Source organism: Macaca fascicularis, chromosome 9 (genome assembly GCF_037993035.2).
Source record: "Macaca fascicularis isolate 582-1 chromosome 9, T2T-MFA8v1.1".
In the NCBI taxonomy this organism is placed as follows: Eukaryota; Metazoa; Chordata; class Mammalia; order Primates; family Cercopithecidae; genus Macaca; species Macaca fascicularis.
The window spans coordinates 113,263,508-113,278,589 of record NC_088383.1 but is presented as its reverse complement, the minus strand read 5'-3'; the positions used below and the strand labels follow the sequence as shown (position 1 = coordinate 113,278,589).

Here is a 15,082-nt window from a genome sequence, read left to right as displayed (position 1 = left end):
TTAACCTTAACTATTCTACCAGGGTATACAATCATAGCATTTTACGTGTTCTAGAGTTTAACCTGTAAAAGCACGCCTGCCTTTATCACATCGGGCTGTCAGTATATACTATGACAACAAAGTTACATTCCCCAGGAGTGTCAGATATGGGGCAAAGCAAGGTACAAAGTCTGGTTTTTGTTCAAGGAGGCTTGTTGGAAAATGCTTCCCAACATGATATGAGAAATCAAGCCAACACAATTTTTCTTGTTTCCAAGTTTCATTTTTTGGTTGTTCTTATAGCTACTTGCCTAAACTTATATAGTTGGTGAGTTGCTGAGTGGGCTTTAAACTCATTTGGTTTCTAAGCTCTTTTATAGCTTTCATTGATCTAAGGCACAATGGGAACATGTAGTAGGGGCACCTCACCTAGTCTGATGGTGGAGGGGAATGGTCAGGGAAGGCTTCCTGGAAGGAGAGGTAATGTTTAAGCAGATACTTGTATTAATTAGCTAGGCCTACCATAGCAAAGTACCACAGACTGGGTGGCTTAAACAGCATACATGTATTGCCTCCCAGTTCTGGAGACTAGAATTCTGAGATGAAGGTCTCAGCAGGGTCGGTTCCTTCTGAGGGCTGTGAGAGAGAATCTGCCCCCACGCCTCTCACCAACTTCTGCTCACTTGTTTGCTGGCAGTCCTTGGCTTACAGACACATCACCCAGATCTCTGCTTTTATTTTCACATGGCATTCTCCCTGTCGTGTGTCTGTCTCCAAATGTTCCCTTTATATAAGAACACCAGTCTTATTGGATTAGGGCCCATCCTAATGACTTCATTTTAACTTGATTACCCTCTGTAAAGACCATATTTCCAAATAAGGTCACATTCTGAGGTGCTGGAGGTTAGAATATTAACATGGGAATTTGGGGGAGGCAAAGTTCAACCCATAGCAATACCTAAAGGATGAGCAGGAATCAGCTTTATGACGAGAAGAAAGAACATCCCAGGCACAGGAACGGCATGTGCAAAGGCCATGAAGTAGAAAAAGCACAGCAGATTTCAATGAAAAGGTCATAATAATGGGCACAAGAGATTTGCCATGAGAGACGCAAGCTTGGAGGGACAGTCAGAGGTGAGCTCATGAGCAGCCATATAAGTAGGTGACCATGTGGTTTATCATCCAAATCAGGATGCTTTTGAGAGTGAAAGAGGGTGTTGCTGATGAATGCAGGGCACAGGCACTTCAGCCTAAACTGAGTTTCTCCTAGGCATACTGGGAAGGATACCCACACTCCATATAAGCTGTGCTAATGGACAAATTCTTTATCCTTAAGGCAGTGGGGAGCTACTAAAGGGTTTTAAGCGGGGATGTGACACAATTATATCTGCATTTAAGAAGACTCCTTTCAGCCAGTTATTTCCAATGAAAGTATCTCCAGTACTTTCATATTGTGGAAGATATATTGGAAGGAAACAAGGCATGAACATCAATTAGGAGGCTGTGGTGGTCCAGGTGAGAGATGACTGTGGCATGGACTAGGGTGGGAGTAGGGATGGAGGGAAGTGAAGCTATTTGGGAGGTGTTTGGGAGGTAGCATCATAGGACTTATAACTGACTAAATGTTGGATGTTGTGCTGAGGAAGAGGGATGGGTCTAGGGTTATACCCAGAGTTGTGTGTGACTTGGGCAACTTAGGGACACTGTGGTGCTATTCAGAGAGATACTGAGGGCTTGGGGACAGGGAATTTAGGGGAGGCAATGTGGGAAGATGAGCTGGGGGACAAACGGAACTGAGAGTGCTTGAGATGAACAAACAGAGATGTCTAGTTGGTAGCTGATATATCAGTTAGGACTTAGGTTCAGTTGTGGCCACAGAAACCCAAATCACCAACACGTGTTTCCTTCTCTCACAGGCAATTGCCTGGGCATGAGCAGCTGTGAATGGTGTGGTGGCTCCTTGGGATCAGCGTCCAGTCTCCCCCTGTCGTGCTGCTCTGCTTTTCCTAGGGTGTTGCTCTCATCTCTGGTCTATAATGGGGTAAATGTAGAGATGAGGGCAACAGCCTAGGAACAGCAGAGGAACCCTAAACCACCAGTGTATTTTGGGAGCCAATGGGGAGGGAAAAGGATGAGGGGAAGGGCACAAACCTGTTGTTGAAATGCAGAGCTTGCATGAAAGAGATCATTGCCTGACCCAGGGACTACTTCAAGGACTTTTGGTGAGGACAAGTGACAGTAGGAAGATGCAAGAGCCTTTAGTACCAAGGTTCTCAACACTGACTACATGCTGGAATTACTTGTGAAGCTTTTAAAAAATGTTCGTGCCCACTCTTTCCCTCTCCCCCCAGCCAGTTAAATCGGAACCTCAGACAGCAATATGCCTTGAGATGCCTTAAACCATTGCTTGAGAAGGAAGGACAAACACATTATTACCTTGGAAGAATTGCATAAGGCTTATGACTTGAAAAAAAATTCTTTTTGGAAACACAAGCTTTTTTTTTTTTTTTGAGATGGAGTCTCACTCTGTCACCCAGGCTGGAGTGCAGTGGCACGATCTCAGCTCATGGCAAACTCCTTCTCCCGGGTTCACACCATTCTCCTACCTCAGCCTCCAGAGTAGCTGGGATTACAGGTGCCCCCACCACACCCAGCTAATTTTTTGTATTTTTAGTAGAGAACGGGTTTCACCATGTTAGCCAGGATGGTCTCGATCTCCTGACCTCATGATCTGCCTGCCTCGGCCTCCCAAAGTGCTGGGATTCCAGACGTGGGCCACCATGCCCGGCCTTGGAAACACAAGCATTTCTTTAAGAATGACCAGATGTTGCCATATGTATTTATGGCGCAAGCAAGTGTTGTCTCAGCAGTTTCTCTATTTGCTTATCATAGCGGCATTTAGAAACTTGAACATGCTTTCATTTATGTAAATAGTTTGTGAAGCTTTGACAATAAATGTAAACAGACGTAAAATTATAAATCTGCTAAATTTGTATTAATGGTATTCATTATTGAGAGAAAGTCCCCTTCCTCCACACTCAACTCCTATGGCAATTATGGACTCCGTTTTACCCAGAACACTTAAGTGCCTCAGCATCTGTATGATACAGTGGAGTGGGTGCTGGCATAGGTACCAGCTGACATGATGTATCAGTAGCTCTCAGGATGATTGCCACATACATGGAACACCTGGGAGTGCTGGAAATGTACTGGGATTGAATCTACAAAGTGTTTTCATTTGCAGTGGAGGATGTCAAGCAAGGGAAGGTCCAGCCCTCTTGTGGGTGTGGTGAAAGGCTCTACTAGCAAAGACATGGGCACCGGAGTGGGTCCCATGTAGCCTGCAGGTGCTTATTCAGTGATCTACATGGCTCTGATCCTGGACACAAAATCTATACTGGAGAGGAAATGACTGCTGAAATAAGGCAATTGTATGAATATTTAAAATGCCTGGAACAGTAAAGTAATGATAATTCAAAAAGAAAGGAAGGAAGGAAGGAAGGAAGGAAGGAAGGAAGGAAGGAAGGAAGGAAGGAAGGAAGGAAGGAAGGGAAATGCAGGACGTAGAAGGTACACACATGACTGCCACTTACATTCATTGACTGGATCGGCTATAAACCACAGCCAGCTTCTAGGGCGGCTGGGTAATATTAGGTCCTCATTGTGAGTGGCCATATGTGCCTGGCTAATATTCAGGGGTTCTGTTACTCACAGGGAGAAATGGAGAATAAATGTTGAGGGACACATGCCCTTGCCACAGATATCCAGGACTGGTGCTCAGGAGCGAGGGCTGGAGGTAAACATTTGGGAATAATTAAGTCAATGGATAGCCAACGTGCTAAATGTAAGTAAGAACACCTCCAGAAGAGCCTAGGGTGGAACCTAGAGGAATATCAATGGAAGGGACCCACCTACGAGACTCATGGGAGTAGCTATGAAAGGAGGAAGGACACTAGGCAGGGAGGGTTCCAGAATGTGCCTCAGCCTGGGTTCTACGGAAAGCAGAGGCTGGGGCAAGAACTCATGCACCCCATCTTTAGCAGGGTGTGTGATCCCAGGGCAGGAGAGCCAGTATGAGGGTGCATTACCTTGCTGGCCACCACTTGGTTCCAAGTGCAATTGGTTACTCTATCCTGAAGGTGGTCTTCTGAGAGGTTCTATGAACTGCTGTGAATCAGGACAGTCCTCAAGCAGTGACAGACTGTGAGTGAGGAAGGGGAGAGGAGGAGATGAGAATTTATCTTCCAACTCCTGTATCCCATCGATCAAAGCTTCACTGCACAGGGTGGTAACTCCTTCACACTTTCAGGTTTGTCGTGATTGTCCCCAGGAGCCCCAGTGAAGCCCCAGTGAAGCCTCTGGGCATGTGAAGTGGGTGTGAGGTGAGGCACAGGTGGGGTGTGCCTACATGAAGTTAGTCAAAGTGCACACAGAGTTGGACAGCAACTGAGTCAGCCAGGCAGAAGAGGTGGTCAAGGGCCCAGACACAATTGAGAGGATCTGTGGTGTCCCATAAGAGGTGTGTGACAGCGAGTCTGAGACTGATTCCAGAAGGTGGTTGTGGTGAACAGTGACCAGTTCTGCAGAGGTAAAGTTAGACAATGACCAAGAAGTGCCTTTTGGATTTAGGATGAAGGCGGGTGTCTGTGGATATAGCTACGTCAATGGAATGGTGGTGACAGGATGCAGATATCCTGGGATGAGGAGAGTGTAGCTGAGGAAGCCATGGTGGTGACTTTAGAACAGCTTGCTCAAAAAGTTTGACTCCGAGGAGAGGGGAGAGACATAGAAAGGTGAGACTGAGGGAAGGCTTCTGTTGAGAATGATATGGATGAGCACTTGTGTGTTGGCAGGAAGAAGTCAGGAGACAGGGAGAGTTGAAGATGCAGTTATCATGGATAAACCAATATCCCTAAGAAGGCAAGACCGTGGGACCCAGAGCACTGGAGGTGAAACTGGCCTTAGGTAGGAGGAAGGACACACCTTCCATTGTAAGGGAAGAGGAGGCGGAGAGAACCATGCCAACCTGAATGGGTAGTTATACTTGAGAGCAAGAATTCTCAGCTGATGGCCTCTATTTTATTCATGAGAATCAAGGTCATTTACTGAGATTGAGAAGGGAGTAGAGGGGCTAGAGGATTCAGGAGAGGGGAGAATATTTTAAATGCCCATTTTAGAGAATGAGAGAGAGAGAACTGGCCAGAGAAACAGCAGTATTGGAGAGCCTATTGAGGGTCTGGTGGGGGTGGCAACCACAAATGTATGGTGTCACTGCCATGTACAGTCCTGTAGTCTTTGTTCCCATGTCTCCAGTAGCCCAGGCTTTCAGTTTTCTCCATTCAGGGTTGACGGTCTTTTCCGGGTACCTGATGCAAAAAGTCAAAGGATCAAGGGAACCAGAGATTCCAGCAAGAGTGTGGTTGATGTGATGGGCAGGGCATTTGTCATAGGAAATGAAGGACAAGGGCAGAAGGGAGTGAAAGACAAGCTAAGTTCAATAACTATTAGCTCCAGTTTCCTAATCACAGCTCTGAATGGAGTTCTGGCCCCTCATTTAAGGGCATAGCTCACATTTAATTTTTTTCTTTTCTTTCATGTAGCAAGGGACTTTGTTCATGGTAGGAGTTCAGGATAGTCTCTTAAATGGGTAAATGAATAAATCCATTTTAAAATACACCGCTTTATTCATTTATTTATTTTTGAGATGGAGTCTTGCTCTGTCGCCCAGGCTGGAGTGCAGTGGCATGATCTTGGCTCACTGCAACCTCCGCCTCCCAGGTTCAAGCAATGCTTCTGCCTCAACCTTCCAAGTAGCTGGGAAAGGCATGCACCACCATACCCAGCTAATTTTTGTATTTTTAGTAGAGACCGGGTTTCACCGTATTGGCCAGGCTGGTCTCGAGCTCCTGACCTCGTGATCCACCCACTTTGGCCTCCCAAAGTGCTGGAATTACAGGTGTGAGCCACTGCACCTGGCACCACTTTAATTTTAAAAACTCAATAAATGATCAGTTGGCATGAATGAGAACAGTACCCCGAGATCCACATGGAGTACTCACATGTAATACTTAGAGATTCAGGCACTTACACTTGTTTTGTAGCAAATGTGATGATATATGTCATTTTCTAGGTTTGGCTGAGTTAAATTGCAAAATTATTAAAGAGGACAAAATAGCCTTGGTATAGCATATGATAGTATAATGTTTTTAAAATATACAGTTATTTTGCTTTCTTAGGATACAATACAATGATAAGCATAATTATGTATAAATTTGACATTAAGGTCATCGATTATATCAATCATATCATAAATTATATCCCAATTTATATAAATTTAAAAAATAGATAAATGTTCTAAGTACATTAAATTCAAATTAATTTTTTTCATCAAATGCTATTTTTCTCTAAGGAACTGGGAATCGAATATCATTTTGTGCAAGAAATCACAGCCTGGAATAGATGTGAACCAAATGTCTTTTAACCCCATGAACTGGCGCCAGCTGTGCTTATCAAGTCCAAGTGCAGTGAGCGTGTGGACCATTGAAAGAAGTAACCAGGAGCATCATTTCAGAGCAAGGTAGGAGGCTTTGTTACAACAGTAGCAACACGATGGTCCTTGTTTGCATTCATGTAATGTGATTGGGTCAATTTGATGAATTAAGTGGCTTTATACATACATATATATGCATACACACACACACACGTATATACATTCAGCTTATCTTGTTATAACATCTTTCTACATGTGTGATTACCTTGGAGTGGTTGTTTGCGTTTCAAAAGAATTCTCTATGACTTGTTTCCCAGTGAATTTATTTAAAATATTAAGTTCTCTGAGAGCTTTTTCCAACATGATCTAATTTTCTAAAGTTTGATTTGTCCTTACTATTTTAAAACATGCCTGTTGTATAAAAAGGAGAGTTAAGACTTTTTGCTATTATTTGGATGCCCTACTGGAATTTCAAAAATAAGAAATAGTTAGATATAGAAAGTATGCAGATTGGCCGAGCGTGGTGGCTCACGCCTGTAATCCCAGTACTTTGGGAGGCCAAGCAGGCAGATCACAAGGTCAGGAGATCAAGACCATCCTGGCTAATACGGTGAAACCCAGTCTCTACTAAAAATACAAAAAAATTAGCTGGGCATGGTGGCAGCCGCCTGTAGTCCCAGCTACTTGGGAGCCTGAGGCAGGAGAATCACTTGAACCCAAGAGGCTGTGGTTTCTATGAGCCAAGATCGCACCACTGCACACCAGCCTGGGGACAGAGGAAGATTCTGTCTAAAAAAAAAAAAAAAAGAAAGTATGCAGATTATACATTCAGCCACATTATCCACAAGCAAGAGGTTAGTTGTGTATAGTGGAGCCACGGGAGTTACCTGTTTAAATAGAACTGGGTCAAAGTGAAATTCTGTGACAAATGCCCTGGTGATAATGGGTGCTTTTGTTGAGAAAGAGCTCGGAGACTCAAGGTGCTACTGAGCTGATCATTTCCAGTGTACTTTATGAAGTCACAGTTGGAGAGATGTTGGATCCTTTGATTTTAAGAGATCTCAAAGTGTTCCCTTGAAATTGCAATTTTTGATAAATCGCCTTGAGAGAATCTAAAGCTAGTGAATAAAGCTTTCGAAATGGAGAGCCTTAAGAGAAGCACTTCTTTCTGCTCAGTGCTCTTTATGTCTCAACTTCTTTTTCACAATAACCCATTGAATAGCCAAATCTGTCTCTAGTGAGAGTTGACAACACTGCACCTTTTAGTAAAAGTGGGTGGTATCTCCAGCAGATCCTTGTGAGGGCAGACAAGTAATTTATCACACCCTTCTCTCCCTTTGCCTCCCTCAAACGTTCTACTCAAGTTCTGAATACTGAGTTGTGTCTTTTCTATAAGCAACTAAAATGGGAGATAAAATGAGTGGATTGTCCTAGTTCACAAAGCAAGCAGAATTCAAACACACTTCAGCTTACATTTGAGTAGTAGATGCTGTTTTTATGTGATTGTTTTTCTTTTTTATTTTATTTATTTTTTACTATACTTTAAGTTCTAGTGTACATGTGCACAACATGCAGGTTTGTTACATATGTATACATGTTCCATGTTGGTGTGCTGCACCCATTAACTCATCATTTACATTAGGTATATCTCCAAATGCTATCCCTCCCCTCTCCCCCCTTCCCCCACCCCCCTCCCCCCACCCCACAACAGGCCCCGGTGTGTGATGCACCCCTTCCTGTGCCCAAGTGTTCTCATTGTTCAATTTCCACCTATGAATGAGAACATGCAGTGTTTGGTTTTTTGTTCTTGCAACAGTTTGCTGAGAATGATGGTTTCTAGCTGCATCCATGTCTCTACAAAGGACACGAACTCATCCTTTTTTATGGCTGCATAGTATTCCATGGTGTACATGTGCCACATTTTCTTAATCCAGTCTGTCAGTGATGGACATTTGGGTTGGTTCCAAGTCTTTGCTATTGTGAATAGTGCCACAATAAACATATGTGTGCATGTGTCTTTATAGCAGCATGATTTATAATCCTTGGGGTATATACCCAGTAATGGGATGGCTGGGTCAAATGGTATTTCTAGTTCTAGATTTTTGAGGAATCACCACACTGTCTTCCACAATGGTTGAATTAGTTTACATTCCCACCAACAGTGTAAAACTGTTCCTATTTCTCCACATCCTCTCCAGCACCTGTTGTTTCGTGACTTTTTAATGATCGCCATTCTAACTGGTGTGAGATGGTATCTCATCATGGTTTTGATTTGCATTTCTCTGATGGCTAGTGATGATGAGCATTTTTTCATGTGTCTGTTGGCTGCATAAATGTCTTCTTTTGAGAAGTGTCTGTTCCTATCCTTTGCACACTTTTTGATGGGTTGTTTGTTTTTTTTCTTGTAAATTTGTTTGAGTTCTTTGTATGTTCTGGATATTAGCCCTTTGTCAGATGAGTAGATTGCAAAAATTTTCTCCCATTCTGTAGGTTGCCTGTTCACTCTGATAGTAGTTGTTTTTTTTTGTTGTTGTTGTTTTTGTTTGTTTGTTTGTTTTTTGCTGCGCAGAAGCTCTTTAGTTTAATTGGCTCTCATTTGTCAATTTTGGCTTTTGTTGCTGTTGCTTTTGGTGTTTTAGATATGAAGTCCTTGCCCATGCCTATGTCCTGAATGGTATTGCCTAGGGTTTCTTTTAGGGTTTTTATGGTTTTAGGCCTAACATTTAAGTCTCTAATCCATCTTGAATTAATTTTTGTATAAGGTGTAAGGAAGGGATCCAGTTTCAGCTTTCTACATATGGCTAGCCAGTTTTCCCAGCACCATTTATTAAATAGGGAATCCTTTCCCCATTTCTTGTTTTTGTCAGGTTTGTCAAAGATCAGATGGTGGTAGATGTGTGGTATTATTTCTGAGGGCTCTGTTCTGTTCCATTGGTCTATATCTCTGTTTTGGTACTAGTACCATACTGTTTTGGTACTAGTACCATGCTGTTTTGGTTACTGTAGCCTTGTAGTATAGTTTGAAGTCAGGTAGCGTGATGCCTCCAGCTTTGTTCTTTTGGCTTAGGATTGTCTTGGCAATGCGTGCTCTTTTTTGGTTCCATATGAACTTTAAAGTAGTTTTTTCCAATTCTGTGAAGAAAGTCATTGGTAGCTTAATAGGGATGGCATTGAATCTATAAATTACCTCTTCACAATATTGATTTTCACAATATTGATTCTTCCTATCCATGAGCATGGAATGTTCTTCCATTTGTTTGTGTCCTCTTTTATTTCATTGAGCAGTGGTTTGTAGTTCTCCTTGAAGAGGTCCTTCACATCCCTTGTAAGTTGGATTCCTAGGTACTTTATTCTATTTGAAGAAATTGTGAATGGGAGTTCACTCATGATTTGGCTCTCTATTTGTCTATTATTGGTGTATAAGAATGCTTGTGATTTTTGTACATTGATTTTGTATCCTGAGACTTTGCTGAAGTTGCTTATCCGCTGAAGGAGATTTTAGGCTGAGAGGATGGGGTTTTCTAAATATACAATCATGTCATCTGCAAACAGGGACAATTTGACTTCCTCTTTTCCTAATTGAATACCCTTTATTTCTTTCTCCTGCCTGATTGCCCTGGCCAGAACTTCCAACACTATGTTAAGTAGGAGTGGTGAGAGAGGGCATCCCTGTCTTGTGCCAGTTTTCAAAGGGAATGCTTCCAGTTTTTGCCCATTCAGTATGATATTGGCTGTGGGTTTGTCATAAATAGTTCTTATTATTTTGAGATACATTCCATCAATACTGAATTTATTGAGAGTTTTTAGCATGAAGGGCTGTTGAATTTTGTCAAAGGCCTTTTCTGCATCTATTGAGATAATCATGTGGTTTTTGTCTTTGGTTCTGTTTATATGCTGGATTATGCTTATTGATTTGCGTATGTTGAACCAGCCTTGCATCCCAGGGATGAAGCCCACTTGATCATGGTGGATAAGCTTTTTGATGTGCTGCTGGATTCAGTTTGCTAGTATTTTATTGAGGATTTTTGCATCGATGTTCATCAGGGGTATTGGTCTAAAATTCTCTTTTTTTGTTGTGTCTCTGCCAGGCTTTGGTATCAGGATGATGTTGGCCTCATAAAATGAGTTAGGGAGGATTCCCTCTTTTTCTATTGATTGGAATAGTTTCAGAAGGAATGGTACCGGCTCCTCCTCGTACCTCTGGTAGAATTTGGCTGTGAATGCATCTGGTCCTGGACTTTTTTTGGTTGATAGGCTATTAATTATTGCCTCAATTTCAGAGCCTGTTATTGGTCTATTCAGGGATTCAACTTCTCCCTGGTTTAGTCTTGGGAGAGTGTATGTGTCCAGGAATTTATCCATTTCTTCTAGGTTTTCTAGTTTATTTGCATAGAGGTGTTTATAGTATTCTCTGATGGTAGTTTGTATTTCTGTGGGGTCTGTGGTGATATCCCCTTTATCATTTTTTATTGCATCTATTTGATTCATCTCTCTTTTCTTCTTTATTAGTCTTGGTAACGGTCTATCAATTTTGTTGATCTTTCCAAAAAAACAGCTTCTGGATTCACTGATTTTTTAAAGGTTTTTTTGTGTCTTTTTGTGTCTCTAGCTCCTTAAGTTCTGCTCTGATCTTAGTTATTTCTTGCTTTCTGTTCGCTTTTGTATGTGTTTGCTCTTGCTTTTCTAGTTCTTTTAATTGTGATGTTAGGGTGTCAATTTTAGATCTTTCCTGCTTTCTCTTGTGGGCATTTAGTGCTATAAGTTTCCCTCTACACACTGCTTTAAATGTGTCCCAGAGATTCTGGTATGTTGTATCTTTGTTCTCATTGGTTTCAAAGACATCTTTATTTCTGCCTTCATTTCATTAGGTACCCAGTAGTCATTCAGGAGCAAGTTGTTCAGTTTCCATGTAGTTGAGTGGTTTTGACTGAGTTTCTTAATCCTGAGTTCTAGTTTGATTGCACTGTGGTCTGAGAGACAGTTTGTTATAATTTCTGTTCTTTTACGTTTGCTGAGGAGCACTTTACTTCCAAGTATATGGTCAATTTTGGAATAAGTGTGATGTGGTGCTGAGAAGAATGTATATTCTGTTGATTTGGGGTGGAGAGTTCTGTAGATGTCTATTAGGTCTGCTTGGTGCAGAGCTGAGTTCAATTCCTGGATATCCTTGATAACTTTGTGTCTCGTTGATCTGTCTAATGTTGACAGTGGGATGTTAAAGTCTCCCATTATTATTGTGTGGGAGTCTAAGTCTCTTCGTAAGTCTCTAAGGACTTGCTTTATGAATCTGGGTGCTCCTGTATTGGGTGCATATATATTTAGGATAGTTAGCTCTTGTTGAATTGATCCCTTTACCGTTATGTAATGTCCTTCTTTCTCTCTTTTGATCTTTGTTGGTTTAAAGTCTGTTTTATCAGAGACTAGGATTGCAACCCCTGCCTTTTTTTGTTTTCCATTTGCTTGGTAGATCTTCCTCCATCCCTTTATTTTGAGCCTATGTGTCTCTGCACATGAGATGGGTCTCCTGAGCACAGCACACTGATGAGTCTTGACTCTTTATCCAGTTTGCCAGTCTGTGTCTTTTAATTGAAGCATTTAGCCCATTTACATTTAAGGTTAATATTGTTATGTGTGAATTTGATCCTGTTATTATGATGTTAGCTGGTTATTTTGCTCATTAGTTGATGTGGTTTCTTCCTAGCATCGATGGTCTTTACATTTTGGCATGTTTTTACATTGGCTGGTACTGGTTGTTCCTTTCCATGTTTAGTGCTTCCTTCAGGAGCTCTTGTAGGGCAGGCTTGATGGTGACAAAATCTCCCAGCATTTGCTTATCTGCAAAGGATTTTATTTCTCCTTCGCTTATGAAACTTAGTTTGGCTGGATATGAAATTCTGGGTTGAAAATTCTTTTCTTTAAGAATGTTGAATATTGGCCCCCACTCTCTTCTGGCTTATAGAGTTTCTGCCGAGAGATCCACTGTTAGTCTGATGGGCTTCCCTTTGTGGGTAACCCGACCTTTCTCTCTGGCTGCCCTTAACATTTTTTCCTTCATTTCAACTTTGGTGAATCTGACAATTATGTGTCTTGGAGTTGCTCTTCTCGAGGAGTATCTTTGTGGTGTTCTCTGTATTTCCTGAATTTGAATTTTGGCCTGCCTTGCTAGGTTGGGGAAGTTCTGCTGGATAATATCCTGCAGAGTGTTTTCCAACTTGGTTCCATTCTCCCCGTCACTTTCAGGTATGCCAATCAGATGTAGATTTGGTCTTTTCACATAGTCCCATATTTCTTGGAGGCTTTGTTTGTTTCTTTTTACTCTTTTTTCTCTAAACTTCTCTTCTCGCATCATTTCATTCATTTGATCTTCAATCACTGACACCCTTTCTTCCAGTTGATCGAATCGATTACTGAAGCTTGTACATTTGTCACGTAGTTCTTGTGCCATGGTTTTCAGCTTTGTCAGGTCATTTAAGGACTTCTCTACATTGGTTATTCTAGTTAGCCATTTGTTCAATCTTTTCTCAAGGTTTTTAGCTTCTTTGCAATGGATTCAAACTTCCTCCTTTAGCTCAGAGAAGTTTGATCATCTGAAGCCTTCTTCTCTCAACTCATCAAAGTCATTCTCCATCCAGCTTTGTTCCATTGCTGGTGAGGAGCTGAGTTCCTTTGGAGGGGGAGAGGTGCTCTGATTTTTAGAATTTTCAGCTTTTCTGCTCTGATTTTTCCCTATCTTTGTGGTTTTATCTACCTTTGGTCTTTGATGATGGTGACATACAGATGGGGTTTTGGTGTGGATGTCCTTTCTGCTTGTTAGTTTTCCTTCTAACAGTCAGGACCCTCAGCTGCAGGTCTGTTGGAGTTTGCTGGGGTCCACTTCAGACCCTGTTTGCCTGGGTATCAGCAGTGGAGTCTGCAGAAGAGTGAATATTCCTGAACAACAAATGTTGCTGCCTGAATGTTCCTCTGGAAGCTTCATCTCAGAGGGTTACCTGGCCATGTGAGGTGTCAGTCTGCTCCTACTAGCGGGTGCCTCCCAGTTAGGCTACTCGGGGGTCAGGGACCCACTTGAGCTGGCAGTCTGTTCGTTCTCAGATTTCAAACTCCATGCTGGGAGAACCACTACTCTCTTCAAAGCTGTCAGACAGGGACATTTAAATCTGCAGAGGTTTCTGCTGCCTTCTATTTGGCTATGCCCTGTCCCCAGAGGTGGAGTCTACAGAAGCAGGCAGGCCTCCTTGAGCTGTGGTGGGCTCCACCCAGTTCGAGCTTCCCAGCTGCTTTGTTTACCTACTTAAGCCTCAGCAATGGCTGGTGCCCCTCCCCCAGCCTTGCTGCTGCCTTGCAATTAGATCTCAGACTGCAGTGCTAGCAATGAGGGAGGCTCTGTGGGCGTGTGACCCTCCAAGCCAGGTGTGGAATATAATCTCCTGGTGTGCCCTTTGGTAAGACCCTTGGAAAAGCGCAGTTTTAGGGTGGGAGTGACCCGATTTTCCAGGTGCTGTGTGTCACGGTTTCCCTTGGCTAGGAAGGGGAATTCCCTTATCCGTTGTGCTTCCCAGATGAGGCGATGCCTCGCCCTGCTTCAGCTCTTGCTCGGTGGGCTGCACCCACTGTCTGACACGCCCCAATGAGATGAACCCGGTACCTCAGTTGGAAATGCAGAAATCACCCGTCTTCTGTGTTGCTCACGCTGGGAGCTGTAGCCTGGAGCTGTTCCTATTCAGCCATCTTGGAACCGCCCTCAATTGTTTTTCAAAATTGTTTATCATTCATAAAATCTAGGCAAGGAAGTTTTGAATTTAATGCATGAAACCACCAATTCTCCAAATTAACCTTTATAACCATATTATAAATTAAAAGTAGGTATATAATAAATTTGAAAATGAACTCAATATCAGAGATTATAAAAGTAGCTGAATACAGCCTGAATATGTGTTTAAATATATATTTATTTTGGCCTACAGTGTTTTTCATTTGAATTAGTTGCCAACATTTAAAGTTTGAGAGATTTCTCATAAATATCCAGGTTATAGTATTCTCTTGAAATTTTGGAATCAAAATTCTCACATGTCAACAACCCTCTTGGCTTGAACTGAGTGGTACCTGCCACCTAGAGGAGGGACAAATATTTTCCCACTTTCCACCATCCTCAACAGTCACATATCACCTGCCTGACCCCCATCCAGTATTCAAATTTACAACTCCTGCTTTAGATATTAGCTTTCAAAAATGTTTATAATCCCTCAGTACTTAGTTTAAAACTGTATAACTTGTCTTTTTACAACCTGTTATCTATTTTTAAATCTATCATTTGGCTTTTATCTTCTTACTTGATTTTTATAAGTTATAATACCTCCCCACTTCACTTACATTGATATGCAGTGGTTGCATCAAAAAGAAGTTTCTGTTCATCTGATTGTTCTGATGCCTCTTTTGTCTACAGGTCAGTAAAATTACCTCTAGAAGATGGGTCATTTTTTAATGAAACAGATGTCGTTTTCCCCCAGTCGTTGCCGAAAGATCTCATCTATGGACCTGTGCTGCCACTGTCAGCCATCGCTGGGCTAGTAGGCGAAGAGGCAGAGACTTTCCGGGTAAGTACCTGGCACCTCT

The 15,082-nt window shown here is 42.2% G+C and overlaps 1 protein-coding gene across 16 annotated transcripts in view; it reads left to right on the top strand.

Annotated features, from left to right (window-relative positions):
* The window catches only part of CFAP43 (cilia and flagella associated protein 43), a 108,589-nt gene that overhangs the window by 12,138 nt on the left and 81,369 nt on the right, over positions 1-15,082 (top strand). For all 16 annotated transcript variants that reach the window (XR_012418193.1, XR_006689523.2, XR_010578087.1 and 13 more), the window contains exons 4-5: positions 6,389-6,556; positions 14,913-15,063. Coding sequence is in view for 13 of the 16 variants with exons in the window: in XM_045361478.2 (XP_045217413.2) it covers positions 6,389-6,556; positions 14,913-15,063 (319 nt within the window). In the remaining 3 variants the exon portion in view is untranslated. The remainder of the gene's footprint in view (positions 1-6,388; positions 6,557-14,912; positions 15,064-15,082) is intronic.